The sequence below is a fragment of the Miscanthus floridulus genome, chromosome 9, assembly GCF_019320115.1.
Source record: "Miscanthus floridulus cultivar M001 chromosome 9, ASM1932011v1, whole genome shotgun sequence".
Classification (NCBI taxonomy): Eukaryota; Viridiplantae; Streptophyta; class Magnoliopsida; order Poales; family Poaceae; genus Miscanthus; species Miscanthus floridulus.
In genome coordinates this window covers 6,054,173-6,075,973 of record NC_089588.1, presented here as the reverse complement: position 1 = coordinate 6,075,973, position 21,801 = coordinate 6,054,173, and the positions used below count along the sequence as shown (strand labels likewise).

General features: G+C 43.4%; 1 protein-coding gene, 1 long non-coding RNA gene and 1 pseudogene across 4 annotated transcripts; 1 reads left to right on the top strand and 2 right to left on the bottom strand.

Moving 5' to 3' along the window:
• Positions 1-5,385: 5,385 nt before the first annotated feature.
• LOC136483345 (probable LRR receptor-like serine/threonine-protein kinase At3g47570) lies at positions 5,386-9,369 on the bottom strand (annotated as a pseudogene).
• Positions 9,370-15,493: 6,124 nt separating this feature from the next.
• LOC136483346 (small ribosomal subunit protein uS9) lies at positions 15,494-16,184 on the bottom strand. Its single transcript, XM_066480370.1, has one exon. The coding sequence runs from the start codon at positions 16,093-16,095 to the stop codon at positions 15,649-15,651; it is 447 nt and encodes a 148-aa protein (XP_066336467.1). The 5' UTR covers positions 16,096-16,184; the 3' UTR covers positions 15,494-15,648.
• Positions 16,185-16,436: 252 nt separating this feature from the next.
• Positions 16,437-21,605, top strand: LOC136481241 (uncharacterized). 3 transcript variants are annotated; one of them, XR_010764658.1, is made up of 6 exons: positions 16,437-16,904; positions 19,442-19,491; positions 19,623-19,931; positions 20,038-20,321; positions 20,404-20,521; positions 21,474-21,605. It is a non-coding gene; the product is annotated as an uncharacterized lncRNA (long non-coding RNA). The 3 variants fall into 3 exon arrangements; XR_010764656.1 differs by having other exon boundaries at positions 16,437-16,908; XR_010764657.1 differs by having other exon boundaries at positions 16,437-16,908; positions 21,443-21,597.
• Positions 21,606-21,801: the final 196 nt, after the last annotated feature.

The window sequence follows — 21,801 nt, the reverse complement described above, 5'->3', positions numbered from 1 at the left end:
AAAAATGTACCACGAAGGCTAGCCCCCTATAAAATGGCCCTCGGCCAGGAGCTAGCCTCTCCATGCATGTTGGTTTTAGTCAGGCCTTATCAGCCATGATACAATGTTTTCCTCTCACAACAAACCACATATATCGTTATGCGTCGTAGTCCACCAAAATGGTGCAAACAAGAGGTACTAGAAGAATACTACTGAAGATAGAGCAACACCGAAGATTGGAGATGCCAAGAGGTTCATAGAGCCATCCGCTGCGGTGCGCATCTGGAAAAAGGCCATGTACATACAAGGCGGATTCATCGATGCCACCTTGTCATCTCCAACCGGTATAGCTTGTAGACCACCTCGGTGCTGCTGTTTGCCCCTACTTGGTGCTAGAAGAATGCTACTGAGGTGGTTACATTATAATGTGTTGATACACATTGATTGTAACATTGACCTATACGCAAATAGGTCTTTGTTATCGTATATGTAATTTTAGTGTGGTTTGTTGGTGGATATATTTTGATGCTGGACAGTTTAGCAAGCGGAAGGACTTCTGGCAGGATTTCAAGGATTACAGGTTATCCGAGGAGTACTTAGAACTGAGCAGGAAGAATAAGGAGAACTCGCAGAAAGCGACGAATCCTCATCATCTCGGCTCTCGTGGCTACACCAAAAAGATGTTAGAATTTGAAGCAGAACTTCAAAAGATGGATCACCTTGCTGAGGAAGGCGTTCAGGTTGATACCGCAGATTGGGAGCCAAGATCGGTAATATACTGTATGGGGAGGAATGTACGCCACGCAGAGGACGGGAGCTTTAGCTCCACAAATCAACCCATGAGCAAACTCATCCAGAGGATCTCCTAGGTAACTGAGGAGGTGAGGCAAGGGACTCGCACTTCTAATAGGGAGAAAGATGTGCTCACCTAAGCACTCGGAACCAAGGAGCACCCTGGTCGCACTAGAGGAACCGGTGTTGTTCCTTGGAAACTAGCATTCCCCCAAGAATCTAACACTTACCGGAGCTGCTCGAGGGGTAGAGCGGATCAGAAGGTAGAGTATTTGAGGCGACTAAAAGAGATGAAAGAAAGAATGGACGCACGGATTGAGGCGACTGTTGAAGCATGAGTCCAGCAAATTTTGATGTCCAAGGGGTCTGGAGTACCATAAAACCCTACTCCTACTGCCTTTAGCCCATAGTTTAGGAGTCGCAGTAGCTGCGGATCGACCTCGCTCGACGAAGAAGATGCGAATGTGCCTCATCCGGTGGATGGCAACACTGAACCCGTCAATGTCAAGTTGTACATCCATCAGGAATGGACAAAGAACAAGGTGGCGCTCGGCCAGGCCTGGCCTACGGGAGACGGGACCATTAATGGCTGCCCAATTCCACAGGGGTACGCTTGTGTCACCATTGATAGAATACTTGATAAGAAGTATAACAAGATACACATTGAGTACCTCGTAGCGGAAGACAGGCCGAAACTTGGTCATAACAAGGGCTCTCAAGTGGCCTAGCGCAAGCGCTTCATTAAGCTTGACCACTAATTGTCCTCTGATGATGAGGACGACTACGAGTCTTCGCCCACCCACGATGATCACTCACCATCTCCCAATAGAGATCACTCTCCTCCTCACCCCTTGCCATCACCCCCGAGAAGACAGAGGTCTCCTTCTATTCCTCCTCGTCCGACTCCATCTTCATTAGCCCCGAGAAAAGAGAAGACTCCTCCTCCTCCATCTTCATCAGCCCTAGGAAAATAGAATTCTTGTCGTCATCTTCCTCCTCCTCCACCTCAGCCCAAAACAAGATCAAAGACATCCTCGCAGTCGTAGAAAAGGTCCTTGAATTCGGTCGCTAATGCTCCTAAAGTGGACCAACAAAAAAGAAAAAGGTCGTTCAGTGGCAGCGTTACAAACTTGATGGAAGGAAAATTTACAGCACATATCTCAAAGAAGATTGTATTAGTTTGTTCAATCTCTATGCCTCACTGCCTCCGTTTTTGTTGAAGTCCAAATTCAAAAGGCAAACATAGAATCAGTACGCTACAACAAGAGCCGATGAAATACACAATGAAGATTTAAGGAAGATATAGAAGTTCGTCGAAGACATGTCTAGGCCTATATGGATGTGACGTGGAAGACCTGAAACAGAGATTGATTGCTGTTTTCGATGAATTCAAGATGAAGAACAAAACCCACGTACTTCTAGCCTACAACTGTGAGTATGTATTCTCGGCTTTTAATTTTATGCTTCTTTTTTCGTTAAGATTATTCGATAATTAGGATTCTGTGATTGCAGCCACCATTTCGTCTTCATTTGTGTTAATCTTGCCAAAAATCTGATCGAGGTGTGGAACTCGAAGAAAAAAACATTTCATCGTCTGGATGCACTGGTGGCAGTGCTGAATTAGTAAGCGATCCTAATAACATATTATTTTCTAATCACACATACCGCTTTCTAACGTTTCTCCTTTTAATTTTGCTCAGTGTTCGAAGAAGACATATCGGTGGGACGCAGGTCCCATTCAAGGTTGTCGAAATGGAGGGGAAGTACCTAAAACAGCCGGTGGGAAACAATGAATACGGGTTTTATGTAAGTGGGCAATGCTTCGCTACATCGACGGAAAATCAGAAGAAACCGATAAGTTAGTATGTATAATCCTCATTTCATTTATGTCTGTTAATCATTCAACAAAATGATTTACTAATTTATCTTTGGATATCATCTTTTTTGAACGACAGCGCAAGAAATATAACCACGAAAGTTGTTAGACATGGAGATCGTCGCGCTGCAATCGGAGCTGGCAAAATTCATCTTAGCCGAGATATTGGAAAAAGATGGAGTATTTTCCATTGCACAATCCGTGAAGTTCAAGGACCAGTATGGCCCAAAGCGACTCGCCAGATTATTGTAAGAAGTCCGAGAAGCATTGCACAATATGTGAAGTCCGAGAACATTTCTTTTTTATTTTGAGGGATCGAGATCTTGATAAGAACATTTGAACCGTAATATTTGTAATGTTTAATATTGATGGACCTGTCGTCTACGTAGCGTATATAAAGCGAAACCCGATTTCATGAAAAAATATAAATTAAAATAAATTATAAAACAATAAAATGTGAACGTGACATCACTGCCGGTTAGCAGAAAACCGGCAGTGTTGTCGTAAACATCACTGCCGATTAGCAACAAACCAGAAATGATGGCACTGCCGGCTGGAGCCACAGGCCGACAGCGTTGGCTTAGCCATCACTGTCGGTTCTTGTCACAAACCGGCAGTGATTCTTACCACAGCACTGCCGGTTGAAACACAAAGCGACAATGTTAGTGGAACTGAACTCTACCGGGTGGTCTTATGAACCGGTAGTATTGGTGGAACTGAACTCTGCCGGTTGTGTAAAGAACCGGCAGTGAAGTTGAAGAACACTGCCAGTTTGTAGGAACCGACAGTGATAGCTTATCCTCATCACTGCCGGTATGGTTGTGCCGGTTCAAAATCCGGCAGTGAAGTACTATTCTGACGTAGTGCATTCTAGAGGACAAAAACTAATTTTAAATTAAGTACTTTCTATTTATCAACCAATCACCATTAATCATGTTCACATTGATGACCGATTAGGAAATAAAATGAGGGTACATGCGTCTTTTATGTTTTCTCTTAATTTATCTTAGAATTCATAGAATACACTGTATTACAAGACGGAGAGAGTATGTCTTCGGTGAATGCACCCACATCGTTGCTCAAATTTAGTGACGCGTTTCAAAAAAGTCACTACGGTTCTGTAAAACCCATCATTAAAGAGTCACCCTATCCTGTAATATCCATCGTTAAGATCTGTAAAACCCATCACTACTGCCCACTAATAGTGACGCGTTTTCATAATTAATCCGTCACTATTATTTGACTTCAGTGACACGGGTTCTGTAAACCCCAACACTGCTAAATGATATATGTGCCAAGGTAATTATAACACGTCACTAATATTTTCTATGCAGTGACACTGGTGATTATAACGTGTCACTAGTATTTTTTGTGCAATGACATGGTTCGATAGGATGCCTTAGGTGACGGGGGATAGTTAGGACCCGTCACTAGACACATATTAGTGACTGACATTATTTGTTTTCAGTGATGGATCCACATTAGTGATGCAAAATTAGTGACACATGTGTTTTCCGTCACTAAAGTACGTCTAGGCCTGTCACTAATGTCTATTTCTAGCGTCGTGGTGATAACTACAATGAAAGTAACAACAGGAGAGCAAAAGCAAAAGATGAAATTGGATGAAGCTTTGATGATGCTAATGCCCTTGAGATTGAAAGTACAGATGAAAAATGCTACACTGATACTTGGATGGAAAATGCTACACTGGACTTATATCCATACTTGGATTCCATCCTTACAAAGAGGTGGTCTTCTTGCATCTATTAAATGGAAGAGCCGTGGCTTAGCATTTGTATAGCTTGAGGGTTCAAGATTTGGGCCACTTACATGTGCCTTATCATGGCAATGTTATAGATACGACTTTTGTGTACACTCATTATTGGAAGAGGGAGTTGTCCAAGCACAACTCATATATATGAAGACGGAAAAAAATGGTCTTTGTGGGAGTTGCAGCTCTTACTTGGGTAATTTGGTGTATACGCAATGATCTAGTTTCTGAGGAAAAGCGATTCACCACTTTTATGCATGCTACCTTTAGGGAAACATAATGGATGCAATTTTGGGCATTATATTGTTGCAGCATGAGAGCACAAATGAAACAAATTCGCTTGGCGAGTAGAGCACTGAAAGTTGGCCTTTTGAATATTTTCGCCATGGATGGATAATAATAGAATTTGCTTATGATCATTTCCTCTTGCTTGTGTAGTCTTTTCCTTTTTGAGATTAGCGATTGAGCTGACAACATAGTAAGAACTTGGATGCGTGCAATCGCAGAGGACAATGATATTTCCTTTTCTAAAAAAATGATCCTGAGTTCCTGACTCCTGAGAGTCAATTGCACTTGAAAATATTTTTTCACAATTACGGCAATCTTTTTATTTTTATTTTTATTTTTTGGATGATCACCTGGCGCCTCCAACCTTTCAATTCCTTCAAATATTCATGCTCACTCGCTCATTACTCCTGCTTCCATTTGGCGCAAGTACACTGCTAGCTGGAACAACATATTGGTATATTGCATATGATTGTACTAGTATAATATATATATTGTTAAACGCTGAAGGGAAGATCATTTCTTGGGCTCAAAATACTGTATACTTACTGAAGAATTTCCTGTGGGTGGGAATGCATGGTGAAAGAAGTGTTTTTTTTTTGGTCAACAAAAGCATCCGACTCACCATAGTTAATGGCTAAATCTAAGCTAGACAGTGGTTTTTTCTTTGTTTTGCCTCATTCCCAACCTGCTAGTACGTAGTAACTGCGAATATACCTTTGTTCTGTTGTAGGCTACAACCACAATTACAACAGCGTACAGTAACAAGCTTCTCCTAAACACATAACAGTCGAAGGCTTGAAGCTGACTACAAACCACAATTACAACAGCATCCACACATACCACTGGTTACCCTTCTCGACGCATTGTAACCAAAGCAATGCCAGATAAAAGGTTAAGAACTCTCCTCCAGAGTCAGGCCTATACTTGTGCTCTTCTGAGTTCCAACTGGGGGCAATGTGTACAAGTAATTTGGCCCACACCCCAGCCAGAATCTCCCATCGGTTTTCTTAGTCCTAGTTGTCGATAAGGTCCTTGGCTAACATAGCACATTGCTGCACTATGTTCATACTCAGCTTGCCATACTCACTGTCTTGCACCGCAGCTGATGTTACGCTCCTATACTGCAGAAGCAAGCGACAAGAACAGACAATCGGACATAGTATAAAAATAGGGGTGACCAATTACAGGGCAGCGTTCTACATTGTTACTGATGTCATTTTTGTGTATTCCTCTTTTATCTTCTTCAGTTTCACCACCACGTTCCTCATTGACATCCTTTCTTCAGGCGAGCCACTTGAGCAGAGCAAGCCCATCTCGAATATTGGCACAAGAGAATCATTCAGGTCACGGATAGAAGCAGCTGCCTGCAGAAGCTGGTCATCCAGAACAGAGGCAAGTTCAGATGGAAATGCTTGATGAACCCACTGCCTGATGCTCAGTTCTCCATCGAACAGCAGATCTGTGGGTCTCTTTCCAGTGAAGACTTCAAGGAGCATGATTCCATAGCTGAACACGTCACTCTTGCGTGATGCCTTTCCAAGAGATGCGTACTCTGCTTAAGAGAGTTCACAAAACAGAGATTCAGCATAATTGATGGACACAATAAACAAATTCTAAACTAGGTTTGGCAAGAGTACAAAATGCTCTCGTACCTGGTGCCATGTACCCAAGTGTTCCAGGCATGGTTGCAGTGATCATGGAACTGTCATCACCCAATAGCAACTTTGCCATACCAAAGTGCGCTACATGCGCTGTCATGTCATCGTCAAATAGCATGTTGGCAGGCTTAAGTCAGTGCAGGACCACCTCGTGGTGCTCGTGGTGTAGATACTCCATTGCCATCGACACATCCAGCATGATGTCGAGCCTCTTGAGGAACCCAAGGTGTCTTCTTCCTTCAGCGTGTAGGAGCATATCCAGGCTTCCATTGGGCATGTACTCAAGCACCAATATTCTGAGGTCCAGGTTGGAGCAGGTGTTTAGTATCTTTATCAGATTCCGGTGTCGAGCCATGTGAAGCACACGGCACTCAGCATCGAAGCTTCTAATTGCTTGTTCCAGTTGCATGTCTAGAACTTTTACTGCAACCACCAATCCGGTGTTCAGTTGGCCCTTGAAAACTTTTCCAAAGCTCCCAGTCCCCAACAGGTTATTGTCGGAAAAATTATCAGTGGCGCGAACAAGCTCATGGTAGGAGAGTAACCTATGGCTCATGTCATCACTTTGGCCAGAAACAGAGGCATGTACTTCTCTCTTGTTTCTAAGTTTCCTTCTAATCATTAGGTAAACAAAAAGAACAATAGAACCAAATGCTATGATGGCAGCAGGGGGTAGATATTTTAGCAAATGCATGTCATTTGAGTTAGACCTCATAAGACATGGTGAAAATCATAGATGGGGAGCACCACATAGTCCAGCATTCCCAATCAATGATGACAAGGTGATGTTTGAGAAAATGCCTCCCTCTGGTATCTTACCTTCTAGCTTATTAAAGGAGAGATCCAAGATTGTTAAGGAGGAGAGATTGGCAAGGAACTTGGGAATGGCACCAGAGATATTGTTGGAGGAGATATCGAGTGATGCTAAGTTGATCAGCTCTTGAAAAGATTCTGGGATTGTGTCCTCAAATGAGTTGTGTGATAGATTTAAATCATGGAGCATCCTAAGCTGTCCAAATGAATCAGGGATTTTTCCGGTCAAAAAGTTGGAAGATATAAAAATTTGATCCACCTGTTTTAGACCACTAACATCAGCCGGTAGGGCACCAGAAAAATAATTGTAAGAAAGATAGAGTCCGAGAAGTTTATCCAGGTGGAATAAGCTAGCCAGTAATGTTGAATTTAAGTGGTTATAAGCCAACACGAGGGACTCTATCTTGGTGAGGTTTCCTATGCTATCGGGTATAGGACCAAACAATTTGTTTCCCAAGAGATACAAACTTTGTAAGCTTGTCAACATACCAATTTGTGTTCGGATAGGGCCTGACATATCATTGCCTGAGATATCAAGGTATCCCAGATTTTGCATCAATGTGATCGATTCTGGTATTGCTCCCGTTAGTAGGTTGCGAAGATCAATCTGGTAAAGATTACTTAAGTTTGCCAAGGTTGGTGGAAGCACACCTGTTATCTTGTTGTAGCCTGCATAAAACCCTTTGAATTCTGTGGACAGGTTTCCCACATGGTCAGGAAGTTCCCCAGTGAAAGAATTAGAAAATATGCCAACCTCCTGGAGCTGCCTACAATTGGAAAGAGAGGACAGGAAGCCAAGATTTCCGTTGAAATTATTATATGACAGTTCAAACGTGATCAGAGCTCGGATGTTCCCAAGTGTGGATGGTACTGATCCAGACAACTGATTTTGTTGAAGATTTAGGTTATACAGATTAGATAAATTTGTGAGACTGATTGGCATTGGACCTGTTAGCTGGTTGGTTCCAAGATGCAGATACGAGAGTCCTCGCATTAGGCCTAATTCAGTTGGAATATCTCCTGTCAGGTTGCAGAAAGCTAGGCTTAGAACAGTAAGACTGGTGAGATTACTAAGAACAGCTGGGATAGATCCAACAAGGTGATTATTGCCCAAAAGAATAGTTGTGAGTTGGGGTAGTTGAGCCAACCATGTTGGCACAGTATCAAAGAAAGAATTGAAGGCCAATGAGAGAAATTGCAGTTTTATGGCATCCTGAAAGCGCTAGTGGTATCCCACCTACAAAGTTGTTCTTAGGCAAGAAAAACCTCTGCAACACCGGTAGGCTAAAACTTTGATTGCTAGGAATTGACCCAGATAGATTGTTTTGTCCTAGTGACATGACTTGCAGCAGTGACATGTTGAACATGGTCGTGGGTACTGTGCCAGAGAGCTGATTGAGTTGTAGGTCCAAGTACTCTAGCCGGGGCAGGGAGCCCACACCGTGAGGTATCGTACCTGATAGCATGTTGTTTCCAAGGTCGATGTACCTCAGTGAAGGTGTGTTATTGAAAAGATATGGTGGTATTTCACCACTTAACTCGTTATTTTTCAAAGAAAGGCCCTGAAGATTGGGCAGATTCTGTAGCAGCTCCGGCAAGATCTGCTTGGAGAGACTGTTGTAACTAAGGTCAAGAAGGTACAGCTGTGAGAGATTGCCTATGGTACTAGGAATGGCACCGGAGAGGCCATTTCCAGGGAGACTTAGTTCCCTAAGCCGATGTAGCCTACCAAGATCGGAAGGAATTGTACCGGAGAGGTCGGTGTTTGTGAGGTTGAGCAGCATGAGGAAAGAGAGGTTACCGAGATGTGGGCTGAGCTCTCCTTGGCGTGACACACCTGGCAAAGATAGCGCGGTGACGTGCTGCCGGCAGCGGCTGCATGAGACGCCGACCCAGCGACAGAAGGACACCTTGGTTGTCCAGTTGCTGGCAAGGACACCGAGAGGATCGGCGAGTTGGCCTTTGAAAGCCAGGAGCGCCGCGAGGTCAGTGTCGCTGCCATTGATGTTGTTGGGAGTCAGACTTGGGCCCGGAGAAGACGAAGAAGCAGAAGCAACACCAGTAACTAGAACTGGCAGTAAGGTGGCCAGCAATAACACCAGCACGAACGAGCTGCTTGCAGGAGCCATTGGAGCTGCTTGCAGAAGACAGAAATGCATACAGAGATCGAGTGTGTTGTGGTGCACCTCCATGGACTGCTCCGTAGCAACATTTTGTAGGAAAGTAGTAGCCCGATTTTATTGGTCGGATGGCCATATTGGTCGCTTGCGCCTTGGCTGGGCTTGTTTGGCTAATATGTTGACTGATGATTACCCGTTGCCGGCCAGAGGAATGAAGAAAGAAAGGCTTGTTCTGGTATAGTTGTACACTACTTGTACTTGGTGACACCTGGCTGCTCGTAATGCCTGTAGGTTTGTATCTGAGATAGACGTGCCCATACTAAATTCCAGGTCCGTCAAAGTCATGATGGAAAATATACTAGAGCCTGCAGATTCTCACCTAAGAAGAGAGAGGAGCAGCATGAATGTGCTCCTTGATAAGTAATAAGTTACTGATTTCATTTCCTTCCTTCGCCGGCTGCTGCCTTCCTTTTCCCCTATGCTAATCTGCATCTGCTATGTGCGCACACCAGAGCTTCCACGATCGCCTCTGCTAGCTTGTGAGTTGTGGTGCTTCCTTGTGAAGTAATCAACTGCCGACCATGGCCGGTGATAGGACATGAGGATGATGTGGTCCACTAGCACCACTGAATGGAGAAATTCTAACACAATATTACACTTTCAAACCTTGCCAGTTTGTCAAGGATGGAGTAAAGAGAGTGATTTGGACCTTGTGCAAACTCTGTTATCCATTTCTATCCAGATAGACATGCTCCTGTGTGCGCTCTCCGTTTAGGAACCACATGTTTCCTGTGTTTATTCTTGTTGTCATTACATGTCTGAGTGTCTGACTGAATTAAGGGCCTAAGCATCAGGATTTGTAAAGAAGGCTTATGGGGTCCTGCAATTCTTCCACATAACGTGTTTCACTGCAAATGTTCACGCGCGGCACTGTTCTTTGTGACAAGAGTGGTTGATGACTGACTCAAAGTCTTTGTCAAGTGTGGAGGGAGAGGTATGCTGAACTGAGAACACGTACCAAAGAGTAGCGAAGGAAATATCTCGGGGAAGATGCCGATATGTCGTGGAGCAGTGGCACGTAGCGTGGTGACCGGCGAGCCCGCTGCTCTTTGGATGACGACCTGCCTCCGCTCCAACTCTGCAGTCTCCAGTCTCCACCTGTGCCGCATTTTGTCGAACGAATGGCGCGCACCGCCTACTGTTTGAGCGTTGCAGGGACGGCCAGCAGCCCAGCATAGCAGGACGCTCGGGCCATCGCCACTGCGTGGTCGCCGTCGTACTCGTACCCAGCACAAGGCTCCCGCGCCTCCCTTGCCCGCTTCTCCACCATCCTAGGCCGGCCGGTCGGCACCATTGCCCCTCTGCAGTGAAGCGAGGACACGGCCTCGCCTGAGTGGCAGGGTGGATACGGCACGGACCACGGAGACGGGAAGAGAAGCGGCGCGATTCAGGGTGAGCCTCCATAGTCGGCGGCGAATTCACGAGGCTGCCGACAAGTCGGGCCATGTATCGTCAGACAGACGCACTATCAGGGAAGAAAAACGCATCGTGCTGCTACCTGTACTTTTGGTGGTGAATAATTGTGACTGACGACAAGCAGGACCATCATGTAAGGCCATGCTCAGATCCAAGGTGTAAAGTTTTGGAGCGTATGCTGCAAGTTATGGCCATATGCTGCAAGTTATGGCATTCAGACTTGCCATGGACAATAGCTTCAAACAGCTTCCCAACAATACTTTCAAAATCAAATTCTTGTGACACATGAACCCATAGTCTAACTTTAAAATGCTTTGCTATAGTGTTACCATCATTGAAAACAAGTTTAGCCAAGGTAGTTTTGCCAGATCCACCAAGTCCAACAATGGAGACTATCATGGTTTTTTGTTGGTCACTGGTTTCAATTAATTTAGATATTAGCTGGTGCTTCTCCATTTCTCTTCCGAGTATTAATGCCGCATCCATGGCAGGCACTGAGGACAGCCCCACAGCTGTCTTGTTTATATGGAAAACAGAATGACGACCACCAGGTAAACTAGTAGCTATTATACTGATGTTGGCTCTTTGCTTCACAATTGTAGCAAATCTCTTCTTGATTGCCTTGATCTTCTTAGCTGCCTTACAATGAAATATGAACGATTCTGGTTTTCTATGCATATATCTGGACACAATACCACCATCACCAGAAGCATCATTTCTCTCAGCCTTCAGCTGGTACTCATCGACAACATCATCAACAGCGTAAGCAACATCTTTCAACTGTTTAAACCAACCAAATGATGCATCATCCCCCAAAGCTTGATATCCTGCGCTTTCCAGCCAAGAGTTTATATCCTCAACTAGGACCTGAAGCTCCTGGAGATCTTTTTGCACACCCACTATAGAGGTATACTTTCTTATCACCAGTGGTGCTAACTTGTTTCCCACAATCTTTAATATTCCAGATGCTACAGCAGATATGGCAGCAGCTTCGACACCAGTCATCTTTTCTTAAAGTGTCTCTTGTGCCAGAATTTCCTGCAAAATGAACTCACAGTGATGAAGCTGCTAAGCTCAAAACCAAAATAATAGAGACCCCCACCCCCACCCAAAAAGTAAAAACTGCACTAAAACATGGCTTCTACATGTTGCAACTACTTCATTCATACAGTGCTTTCATGCATGCATGATTATTATTATTATTTTCTTCTTTTGCTGCCTTAAGTTATGACCAGTGCCAGGAACAATCTGATAGCAATTTTCATTCAAACAATAGAAATAATCTGATAGAAGTGCATGAAATGGAACAGTTGTTGATTCATTTGATATATCTGACCTGGGTAAATAATAGGTGCTGAAGCCTAGCCTGAATTTGTCTTCAAATCACTGAACTGATTTCAGCCTTTCAGCCACCTCCCCCCAAAAAAGCTCCAGTCTTCTTTCTCCTAAATAGGAATGAAGTTGAGATAAAAGACAATGAGAAACAGTACCTGAAAATGAACTAGATCTTGATGGATATACAAACATACCACCGCTTCCAGCACTGAAGAGGCTGTAGAGAGATCTTGTGCCGTAACTATGATTTATGAATTAATTATGAGTGGCGAATGTTCTTGTCCTCATACCTGAGAAGAATACTAAGAAAGGTCAATTATTTGCTAAGAATTTGCAAAACAAGGTAAAGCACAGAGTAGGTGTTATTAGTGAGACAGAAAAAAAAGATGAAAGCTAGTGGAGCAAGAAACAATAAAAGGAACGTCCGTGTTCTTGGTTAGAAATGAAGTAAATACTACCTGGAGCTCAAATCTGCTGCTTTTGCTCCTCTTCAAAAATACAGGATATATGTGTTGCAGAGTAGAGGTGCTAAAAGATACAGGTGCAGCCAGGAAACTTGTGAGGTTAGCTAGTTGTGAAGACAAGGGTAAACATGGAGATGAGATGAGATGAGTTGAGCGGCTGCAGACAGGCAAAGAGTGTTTGTGCCCACTCTGAGAATCTGATTCTTGCTCGAGCATGCTGGCTGCTGAGCTGGAAAACGCGTCTCCCGCGGACAGCCACTTTTTTTTACAAGAGAGTGGAGACCCAAGGATGGGAATACCTTGCCGTAGTACACGCTCTGGCGAAAGAATGAGAATTCCTTGCCGGCCGTGGAGTGTCATGTTGACGCGCTTTGAGCCTTCGACGCTGAAGGGACAAGAGAGACGCTGTTCTTCAGGATGACGAATTTCGTCGAACGGGTGGCGGGCACTGCTCCATCCGCGAGACCCCGATCGCCTGCAACGCCTGGGCCGTCGCCATTGCACGCTCGCGGTCGCGTCCTCGCAGGGCCTAGCCGCTCGCTGTTGCCCGCCTACCGCGCCACCTCGTGCACGCTAGCTAAGGATGCTGCGCTGCAGTCAGGCAAGGCAAGCGCTTGGTGTCCCGTACGCCGTACTGGATGGTTCCTCTCTCACGGGCTCACGGCGTCACACGCTCGCCCTAAGCTGCTCGTGCTTAGTCCAGATATATTATTGTCACCCAGACCATTTGTCTATTTTCTGCAACTGTCCATTTATCACGATTTTTCTAGTTAACTTACTCCAACAGTCCTAGAATAATAATCGTATTTTGTAAAGAAAAAAAAATTTACAAACTTTGGCAATAATTAGTCAAACTATATGTAAGTTTAAGGCATAAAATCTACATCAATAGATTTGTACTGAAAATGCCTCAAATAATATTGTTTCTTTAGCAAATAAACAATATATATCAAAATGTGCTCATCACTTTCCGAAGTACGAACGGAGGGAGTACCGTGTATCGACATGGAATAGCACTGTTATTTGCTGTTTTCCTGTTGTGCTAGTACCATGTTTGGTCACAGCTTGTGGTAAGAAGGAATAAAACTCATGTGGAACCCCCTTTTTTTTTGTTGTAATAATACTTTAAAAATCCGCATATGTTTGTGTTCTGTCGTCATGGTTTCTAAAACCAATGCCTCCCACAACAGTATTGGCAACATGCCTCCCACAGTGCGAGGCAAACTGAGTTTTATGCTTGTTATACGAATTACTTGCACAAAAGACAAAACAGATTCACTGCCGATTCACTGACTAACCGATCCGCCAATACTTAGGGTCCGTTTAGTTTCCAAAATTTTTTGTGCAGTAACCATCACATCGAATTTTACGGTATATGCATAGAATACTAAATGTAGACGAAAAAAAAACTAATTGCACAGTTAAGTGAGAAATCACGAGACGAAACTTTCAAACCTAATTAGTCCATAAATAGACACTAATTGCCAAATACAAACACAAGTGCTACAGTATCCAAAACCCAAAATTTTTTGGATCTAAACGCGCCCTTACTGTACTCCAGTCTCCAGATTAGTTACCGTGCCTTGGTACAGAAATGAAGCAACGCAAAGGATTGCATTCTCAAGAATGGGCACATCTAATCACCGTACAAACGTCAGAACGAGAGCATGTTAAAACTGCCAATGGCAAGGATGAACAAGTTAAACAATGTCAAGAAAGTAAGATAGGATGTGCCTCGCCATCAAACCAAGACCACTGAAAATCATTTCTCCGAAGCAACAACGATGACAGCAAAATAAAGTCACTAAAATCCTAAAGCCCACCCTGACTTCAAAAGGGGCGAGCCCCAACATACCCATTGGGTACCCGCGGCAGGACAGTAAAGATTCAAGTAGACAAGAGCAAGCATAAAACTCAGTTTTTCTTTTCGAACACTGCACTAGGGCTATGAGCACAGAGGACCATCAGAGAATTATCGTTTTCTGACATAAATAGCAAACAAACAAGAATATTTCAACAGAGCACTCTCTAGCCCTATTGAGGATTTTATCGGGCCTGTTGCAAACAAAATCCCTCTTTTTTCCATCAAATAATCACCATTTCCCATCAAATAATCACCTGTCCAACATACCGTGATACTACTATGGCAAGTTAACACAGAACTTTTCCTTCCTAACACTGTATTAGGGCTATGAATAACATCCCTTGAAACAGGATACTCCATATACTAACAACAGAGCCAGTCATAACTATAAGAGCAGCACCTACTCACAAATAACCATAGCAGAGGTTCCAAGGGGGGACGGGGTAGGCAAAGTGTCTGATAAAAAGGAACTACACTAATCATGAAAGCAAACAACTCAAGTTGATTGGAAGGAGCATATTGGCAGATTCACTATACTAGATGGGTTACTCAATAAAATTGGCAAGAAATGAGGATTTGCCACTCCATTGTCACACTGACTTGTGTACATGGCCAACATTTGAAATATCCTAAAATTACAATGAATAGATGGAGACAAATCATCCAAAATTGATAGAATGCATTTGGTAGTTCACTTCACTGTGTAGGATATAGAAAACACATGCACAATTTATTCCCTAGTGCTTTTGAGCATCTGCTAGTTAATTAACATCACTTCAACCTGCAAAGATGGTAAAATCCCATGTGCCAGTATATAACACCAATAATACAATCACTACTCTCATAATCGTGCAATCCATTCAACTAAGCATAAACAGACAGAACATAGCACAAGTTAACTAAACACATAATGGATACGTTAAGAATTGGAAGCCAAATCATGTGTAGATGTAAGATAACAAGCAAAACATACCTCAGAGACTAACTAATAGGCGATCATATCATAATTACTCGACAGAGATAATAAAAAGCAAAACATACTTAAGAGACTAATTAATAGTCTTAAAAATCTCCTCAGATTGATACCACAATGCCAGTCTAAAACATTAGGGTAAAGCAGAAGCTAGATATAGATAAGCAGCTCCATGACAGGAAATGAAGCCACGAACAACCATAACGATCTTGCAAATTTGCGATCCGGCAAGCAATCGCTCAACGATAAGACTTCTGGAACCTGGCGCGGGCTCCACGACCACCGAACTTCTTGGGCTCGCAGCGCCTGGGGTCGGCGACGAGGAGGGTGCGGTCGTAGCGGGCGAAGATGTCCTTGACCTCCTTCTTGGCGGCCTCGTCGACGTACTTCTGGTAGTAGGCGACGAGCCCCTTGGCGACGGCCTGGCGGATGGCGTAGATCTGCGACGTCTTCCCGCCGCCGCGGACGCGGATCCGCATGTCGATATCCTTGAACCTGGACCGCCCCGCCAGCAGGATGGGCTCGAAGGCCTTGAGGCGGAGCATCTCCGGGCGGATCAGCTCGATCGGGACGCCGTTCACCTTGATCAGCCCGCGCCCCGGCTTCGTGTACGCCACGGCCACGGCGGTCTTCTTCCGCCCGAAGCACTGGACCGTGCCCGGGGTAGGGCGGCTCAGCACGGACATGGTTGCGGTGGTGGCTGCTGTGTTCGCAGCGGCGGCGGCGGCGCTAGGATTTTGGCGGCTTGGGGGAGGGGGCGGCGGAGAGCGGGGTGCGGCTGGAGAGGGTGGCTTTTATAGCCTCGAAGCGTTAGGGTTTTGTGTGGTGCCGACGCGGCTCTGAGAATGGCATATGGGCCCGTGGAGCGTTTGAGATACATGGGCCGGAGTGGTACTTGGAGGCCCATGTTGTAGTTAGACGAGACATTTATTGGGCTAGGCCTTTAGACGCCCGTGTCTTGTGATTAAAGGCCATGGGGGAAGGACGCGAGGAGGCTAGGGTTTGAGCCCTCTCGAACACTACTTGATCTTATCGGAGCGAGCCTTTTGAACCCTCTTCTCCCGTGGCCGTGTTGCCGCCGCTGACCTGCAAGGGTTTAGTGGGAAGGTGGAGCGGTTGGTTGTGAAAGAGGCGGCGGTGGCGGCATTCGCGGTTGCTTCCGGCGGCGAACGATGACGACTGCCCGTGGGCGGAGCGCGCGCGATGATGGCCGCGCGGGTTCACGCCCAAAGCATAAACAATTCACTGAACGGAGGGAGGGGGCGATTCTTCTGGCATACTCCGCCTTCTACCCCGTGGAGGCACGTCGGAGTCTCTCCCTCGCTGATTTGGAGGTTCCTTCGCGGCCGCCCCGAGCTCCGTCGTCGGGCTCTGGCGCCGCCGTGGCCGGCTGCGGGGTCTGGTCCCCGCATCTGGGGGCGTGGGGGCCGGTGGTGAAACAGTCCGCGTCCTCTGTGCTCTCCACGTCTGCCCGCTTCGTTGCCGGCGCCATTGTGTTCGTACGCCTCCTCTTCCCCAGTTTTTGCTTGCTAGTAGCTTGCGTGTGTGGTTTGCTCGGCTACTCTAGGGTACATGTGAGGAGGGGGTCGGGCTTGTGGGTTTGGCTTTGCTTCTCCTCTGTGGCTCTGTGTTTTAGAGCCTAGATCTACTGCCCAAAATGGATGGAGGTGTTGCTTCACCTATTAACTGACAACATTTCTACTGTCTGATTTTGCTATGTAGTTGTTTGATTGATTGTTCTAGGATTTGATTTGAGCTCTCCTCTGTGGGCTAACTCTGTTTACTTTGTACTTGCATGAATGAACTCTGCATAAATTGTTGTGATTAAGGTTACATGGTTTGTTTTGTCAACCTCTAATGAGTATTGTAGCTACTGATATATCACAGTAGGGTCTAGGTCTTGTAAAAACATCGTCCTATTCATTCATGTACTGTTAGTAGGGTCTGTTTGTAAATTCCGTAGTTGGCGTTTTGCTTCTGTCTTCCTCCAATCAGGAATCTCCCAATTTGATTGGTGTTCAGTCTTGCAATAGTTGAAGGGAAGATTCTAGGTAGTGTTTCAGCTTTTGCTTGTATATCTCTTTCACTTTGTCTGATATCTACTATGATCAAACAAGTGGTGAAAAATTGAAAAAATTTAATCTCTGTACTTTGGACTTGATGTGGTTAAACCTGAAACTCCTCCTACTCGTTCTTTCAGACTAGTTTCAGTACTATCAGATTAGAACAGATGCTAGAATGGAAGGAGCTCACTTCACAATATTGCATCATGTGTTTCTGTAAGACAATACTATCATACTGTGACTCTGTAAGACTCACTTCACAAAATTGCATCATATTGCTTATTGATGGTGTCAAGGGCGTTGGTGCTCAAGGTAGCTAGCCCTCGACTACAAAGCTCGTAGCTTGGGTTGATAATGGCGTGGGGTTTATCCCCTGGATGCCCTATGTTGAAGGGGATGAGATTAAGAGAGAACAAGGAGATTAGGAATAGGTTTGTTCATTGCTTACTTCATTCAACTGAATCCTGGATACATATAGGAGTCGGCTGGCTCCTTGGTTCTAATTCCTGCATTAACTCTATCCTCTCAACTACTTCTTAATTGCTGAGACAACCAGCTACCTAAACCACCTCGGGGGCAGCCCTGGCTGCATCTCGTGCTCTGGGCCTACTGTTATACTGCTGCCCCACATGACAGATGGATTGTGCTGGTTTGGTTTCGAGAGGTGGGCCAGCAGGGTGGGTTGAGTTGAGTGGTCAGCCTTTCATAGAAATAGAACGCTTTGGTGTGGGTGCAGTATGGATTTGGGACAATTACCATGTTTATGCTTGCGATCTCACCTGTTTCAATTTAACATCTCTTTATAGTTTTTTCTATTCTTATTTTTCTACTGAAATTATTCCTGGATAGCAAAATAGAGATATCATTAATCTTGTGCTAGTACAACAAGTAGCTGAAACATTAGTTGGAGCAGGTCCATCCATTCAGTGGTTGATGTATTGCATTGTGCCCATTCGAGTTACAGCCTTGCAGGTACAAAAACTGCAGTAGTATCTTAAACTCATGCTGATAAAATAAAACATGAAAGTGATGCAAGCTGTTCTTGACAGTTGCTCAGTTTCTTTATAGAAAATTTTCCATTTTAGCTTTATTTGGTGAGCTTATAGTGCAGTTTTTATGATTCCTTACTTAAAACGACATGTTTTCCATTACTGTAGTTGTTTGATTGATTGATTGTTCTTAGGGTCTCTGTAGATCTGGTTTTGCTTGCCGCTTCATGTTAGTTGGAATTAAGGGTTTCAGCATGGCATGCATGCTAAATCTGGTGCATTCAGGTGATTTTTGATCAGATTAATTTTGCCAAATCTTAGTTTTGTCGAACAAGGACATTTCTGATCATGTGCATGTGCATGTTGACCCCACTGAATGACAATGATTTCTTCATGCCATCCAAAAGAAAACAAATACACTGCCTATGAAATTGGTTTGGCCTTGACGATCTATTGCATGACATTAAATTAACTTGTGGGCTAGTTGCCTAGTTCTATATATTCATAAGTGCTTTCTGTTGTGCCTACCAAAGATAATTTGGCTCCTACCATGACCAAGAGTGACCTATTTTTAGATAATAGAGGTAATCGCTGACCTCTGTGCTAGCTGAGAATGCACAAAGTCATTAATTGTATTGCTCTCTGTGTGGTTGCTGTTATACAACTCAGTGGTCTGTTTATCATGGGATCTGATGCCTATTGTAATTTTTTGATTCATACTATAAACTTTAGCCAATCAATGTCATAGTTACCAACACCAGCTATTATCAGCTTGCAAGCGACTTGAGGTCTTGAGGTGTAGCCTTTTGGTCTTTGAAAGATTTTAACTAATTGTTGGCATAATTTTGCACATATAAACAGAATGGTTTCTTTGAAACTGTGGTTTGTGATATATATATTCTTTGTGAATTGCGTGAAGTATTTTATTCATTGTTAAGAGAGACCAAAGTACCAAACTCATATTTAGGGTTCTACTACAGGTTGGATAGCAATGAAGAAAACAAAAGGTGGACATTTTGGGGTACTCATGGTACTTGATTGACAACCTCCTTTCAGTAATTATTAGTCTTTCAGTACCAAAGGGAGTCAGTTGCTTTGTTTGTGTCCAAGTCATTAGCTCTTTTGGTAACACAGTTGACATACTAATTGCATTTTGGACAGGAAATTTTGAAAAGTCCTGTCACCATTGTACTGAATGAAGAAGCCACATCAAGGAAGGTTCCCTGCTGGCTTGATCCTCAGAGGCCTGAATCACAGCTTCCCGTTGACACTAAAAAATTTAACAAAAGGTGGCCCTGTAAAGTTGATCATATATGTACTATTAATTCCTTAATTATTACACCAATTTGTGTTATTTTGCTCTTTGTTGCAGGTTTTTGTGGTACCACAAGTGGGCAAGTGAGACTGCTTTATCATTACAAACATTGCAGCAATCAAATGGTAGTATCATTGGAGTTCCTACTGCCTAAGGTTTCTATCTCCTCACCCCCAATGCACAAAAAAGAAAAGAGAAACCAATTCCATTTTTCTTTTCCCTCCAGTGTTTTTGTTACAGACTTACAAATTTTTTGTGTAGAATTTGCAGATATTGTACACAATGTGAAGCACCTGCAGAATGAAATTGAGCTTAATGACAGATTGCAGTAATTTTGGATCTCACTTGAGATAATCTATGGGGTAGCTAATTTTGCTAGTACAGTTTAGCATGAGAAAAAGAATCAGAAGAGAACAGCTCTATCCAATCTGTTCAAAACTCTTGAGGAATGTGGACTATCAAAGCAGAGGCTAATGGGTCATGTGGTACTATGAAAGCACAAGAATGTTCCGTGAAAAATTAACAAAGATCATGGTTTACAAGAGGTCAGTTCTTAGTTAATTTTAGTATCTAGTGCTATAGATCAGCATATATCAATTTTGTATTTATGCTTTGAGCAACCTACAGGTTAACAAGGCCGCGTCTCATCTGTTGATTGTGTTGTCTGAACAACAGCATCTTGCTTATAATCTATTTGATCAGCTAAACCAATTCCAGCATGCTATTTTTTTATTATGTTCTGGAGGTACTTCTCGACTTATGCCTTTTTCCTTTTTCCTTTTAGGGCTTCAAAATCAATTTGCAAAACTCACTTGTTATCCTTTATAGGAAAGAGTAAATCCTATCATCAAGCCAAAATGTGTCAGGAATTTTAATTGGATGCAAATAGCATTAGGAATTTTTACTTCAGAGCATAAATATGTTAAATATTTTCTCCTATAAACTACAGTACTGCTCCTTGATATAGCACTTGCTATCCCACTGAAGTATGTGATCCTAATTTTCTACTACATAGTTGTTGAAGTGCTCTGCAAACAAATTAAACATTTAGTTACATAATTGCAATCAACAATAATGTAAATTGCAAGTATCGGACACTGCAATTGTAGTTCTGAGCATATGCAATATGGTTGTGTTGAACCATTTTCCTCCTCGATTTGTCTTTTTTCTACTAGTTGATCTAAATGGCTGCTGCTAAGACTGGATAAATACATAAACATCAACAAAGGTGAAAGGACATTTGTATGCACCTTCAGTAAAATTGAAATTTGAATCCATGGACGGCCTCTTTCAATGATCCTTTTTTGTGATAAAAAAATATTACATAACTTAATTTAAGCTTCCTACAGCTTGGTCCTTACATAATTTAATTGTCCATCTTAAAAATTGTGCATCTGTCAGTTCTTGAAGTCCTTATGCACCTGCATAGGGACATATTGCCTCAGTTGGTCTCATGGGATGTTAGATGAGCATTAATCAACACCATATTTTTGTCCTTGTTCTTTCATAGAAAAAAGTTGTTTATTGTGATTTGTGCCAACACATTTCAGATATTTGTGTTTGTGTTTCTATATAAGAAATTGTAGTATGTTAGTTGTGATCTGTGTCAGCACACACCACATTTTTGTCCTATCCTTTCATAGGAAAAAATATTTTTTGTGATCAGGTTTCGTGACTCCATGCATGCATCTCCTCAGTTCCTCCTCGTTTTTCATGGCTGAAAAGAGAGTAATCTCATCGGTGCCAGCAGAAGGTGGTGCTCTGGATCCCCACCATTACCAACGATAGGATGAAGCAGAAGGCCATGGAGGCCATCATGGACATCTACGGTAAGCAACTAATCCAAACTAATAACCACGCTGTTCCTTCCTTGCTTATTTGTTTTGTCAGTTTAATTAATTTGGATGAAAAAAGAGCTATAAAATATGATATGATGGATCTCTGCAGCTGAAACTAGATAGATATGTACTCCAGGATCTGGATGCTTGTTTTAATTTCAGCTTTTCTGTTATTATGAAACATACA

Excerpts from the sequence above, each read along its gene's own strand:
- LOC136483346 (XM_066480370.1), bottom strand. The coding sequence starts at position 16,095 with ATGTCCGTGCTGAGCCGCCCTACCCCGGGCACGGTCCAGTGCTTCGGG.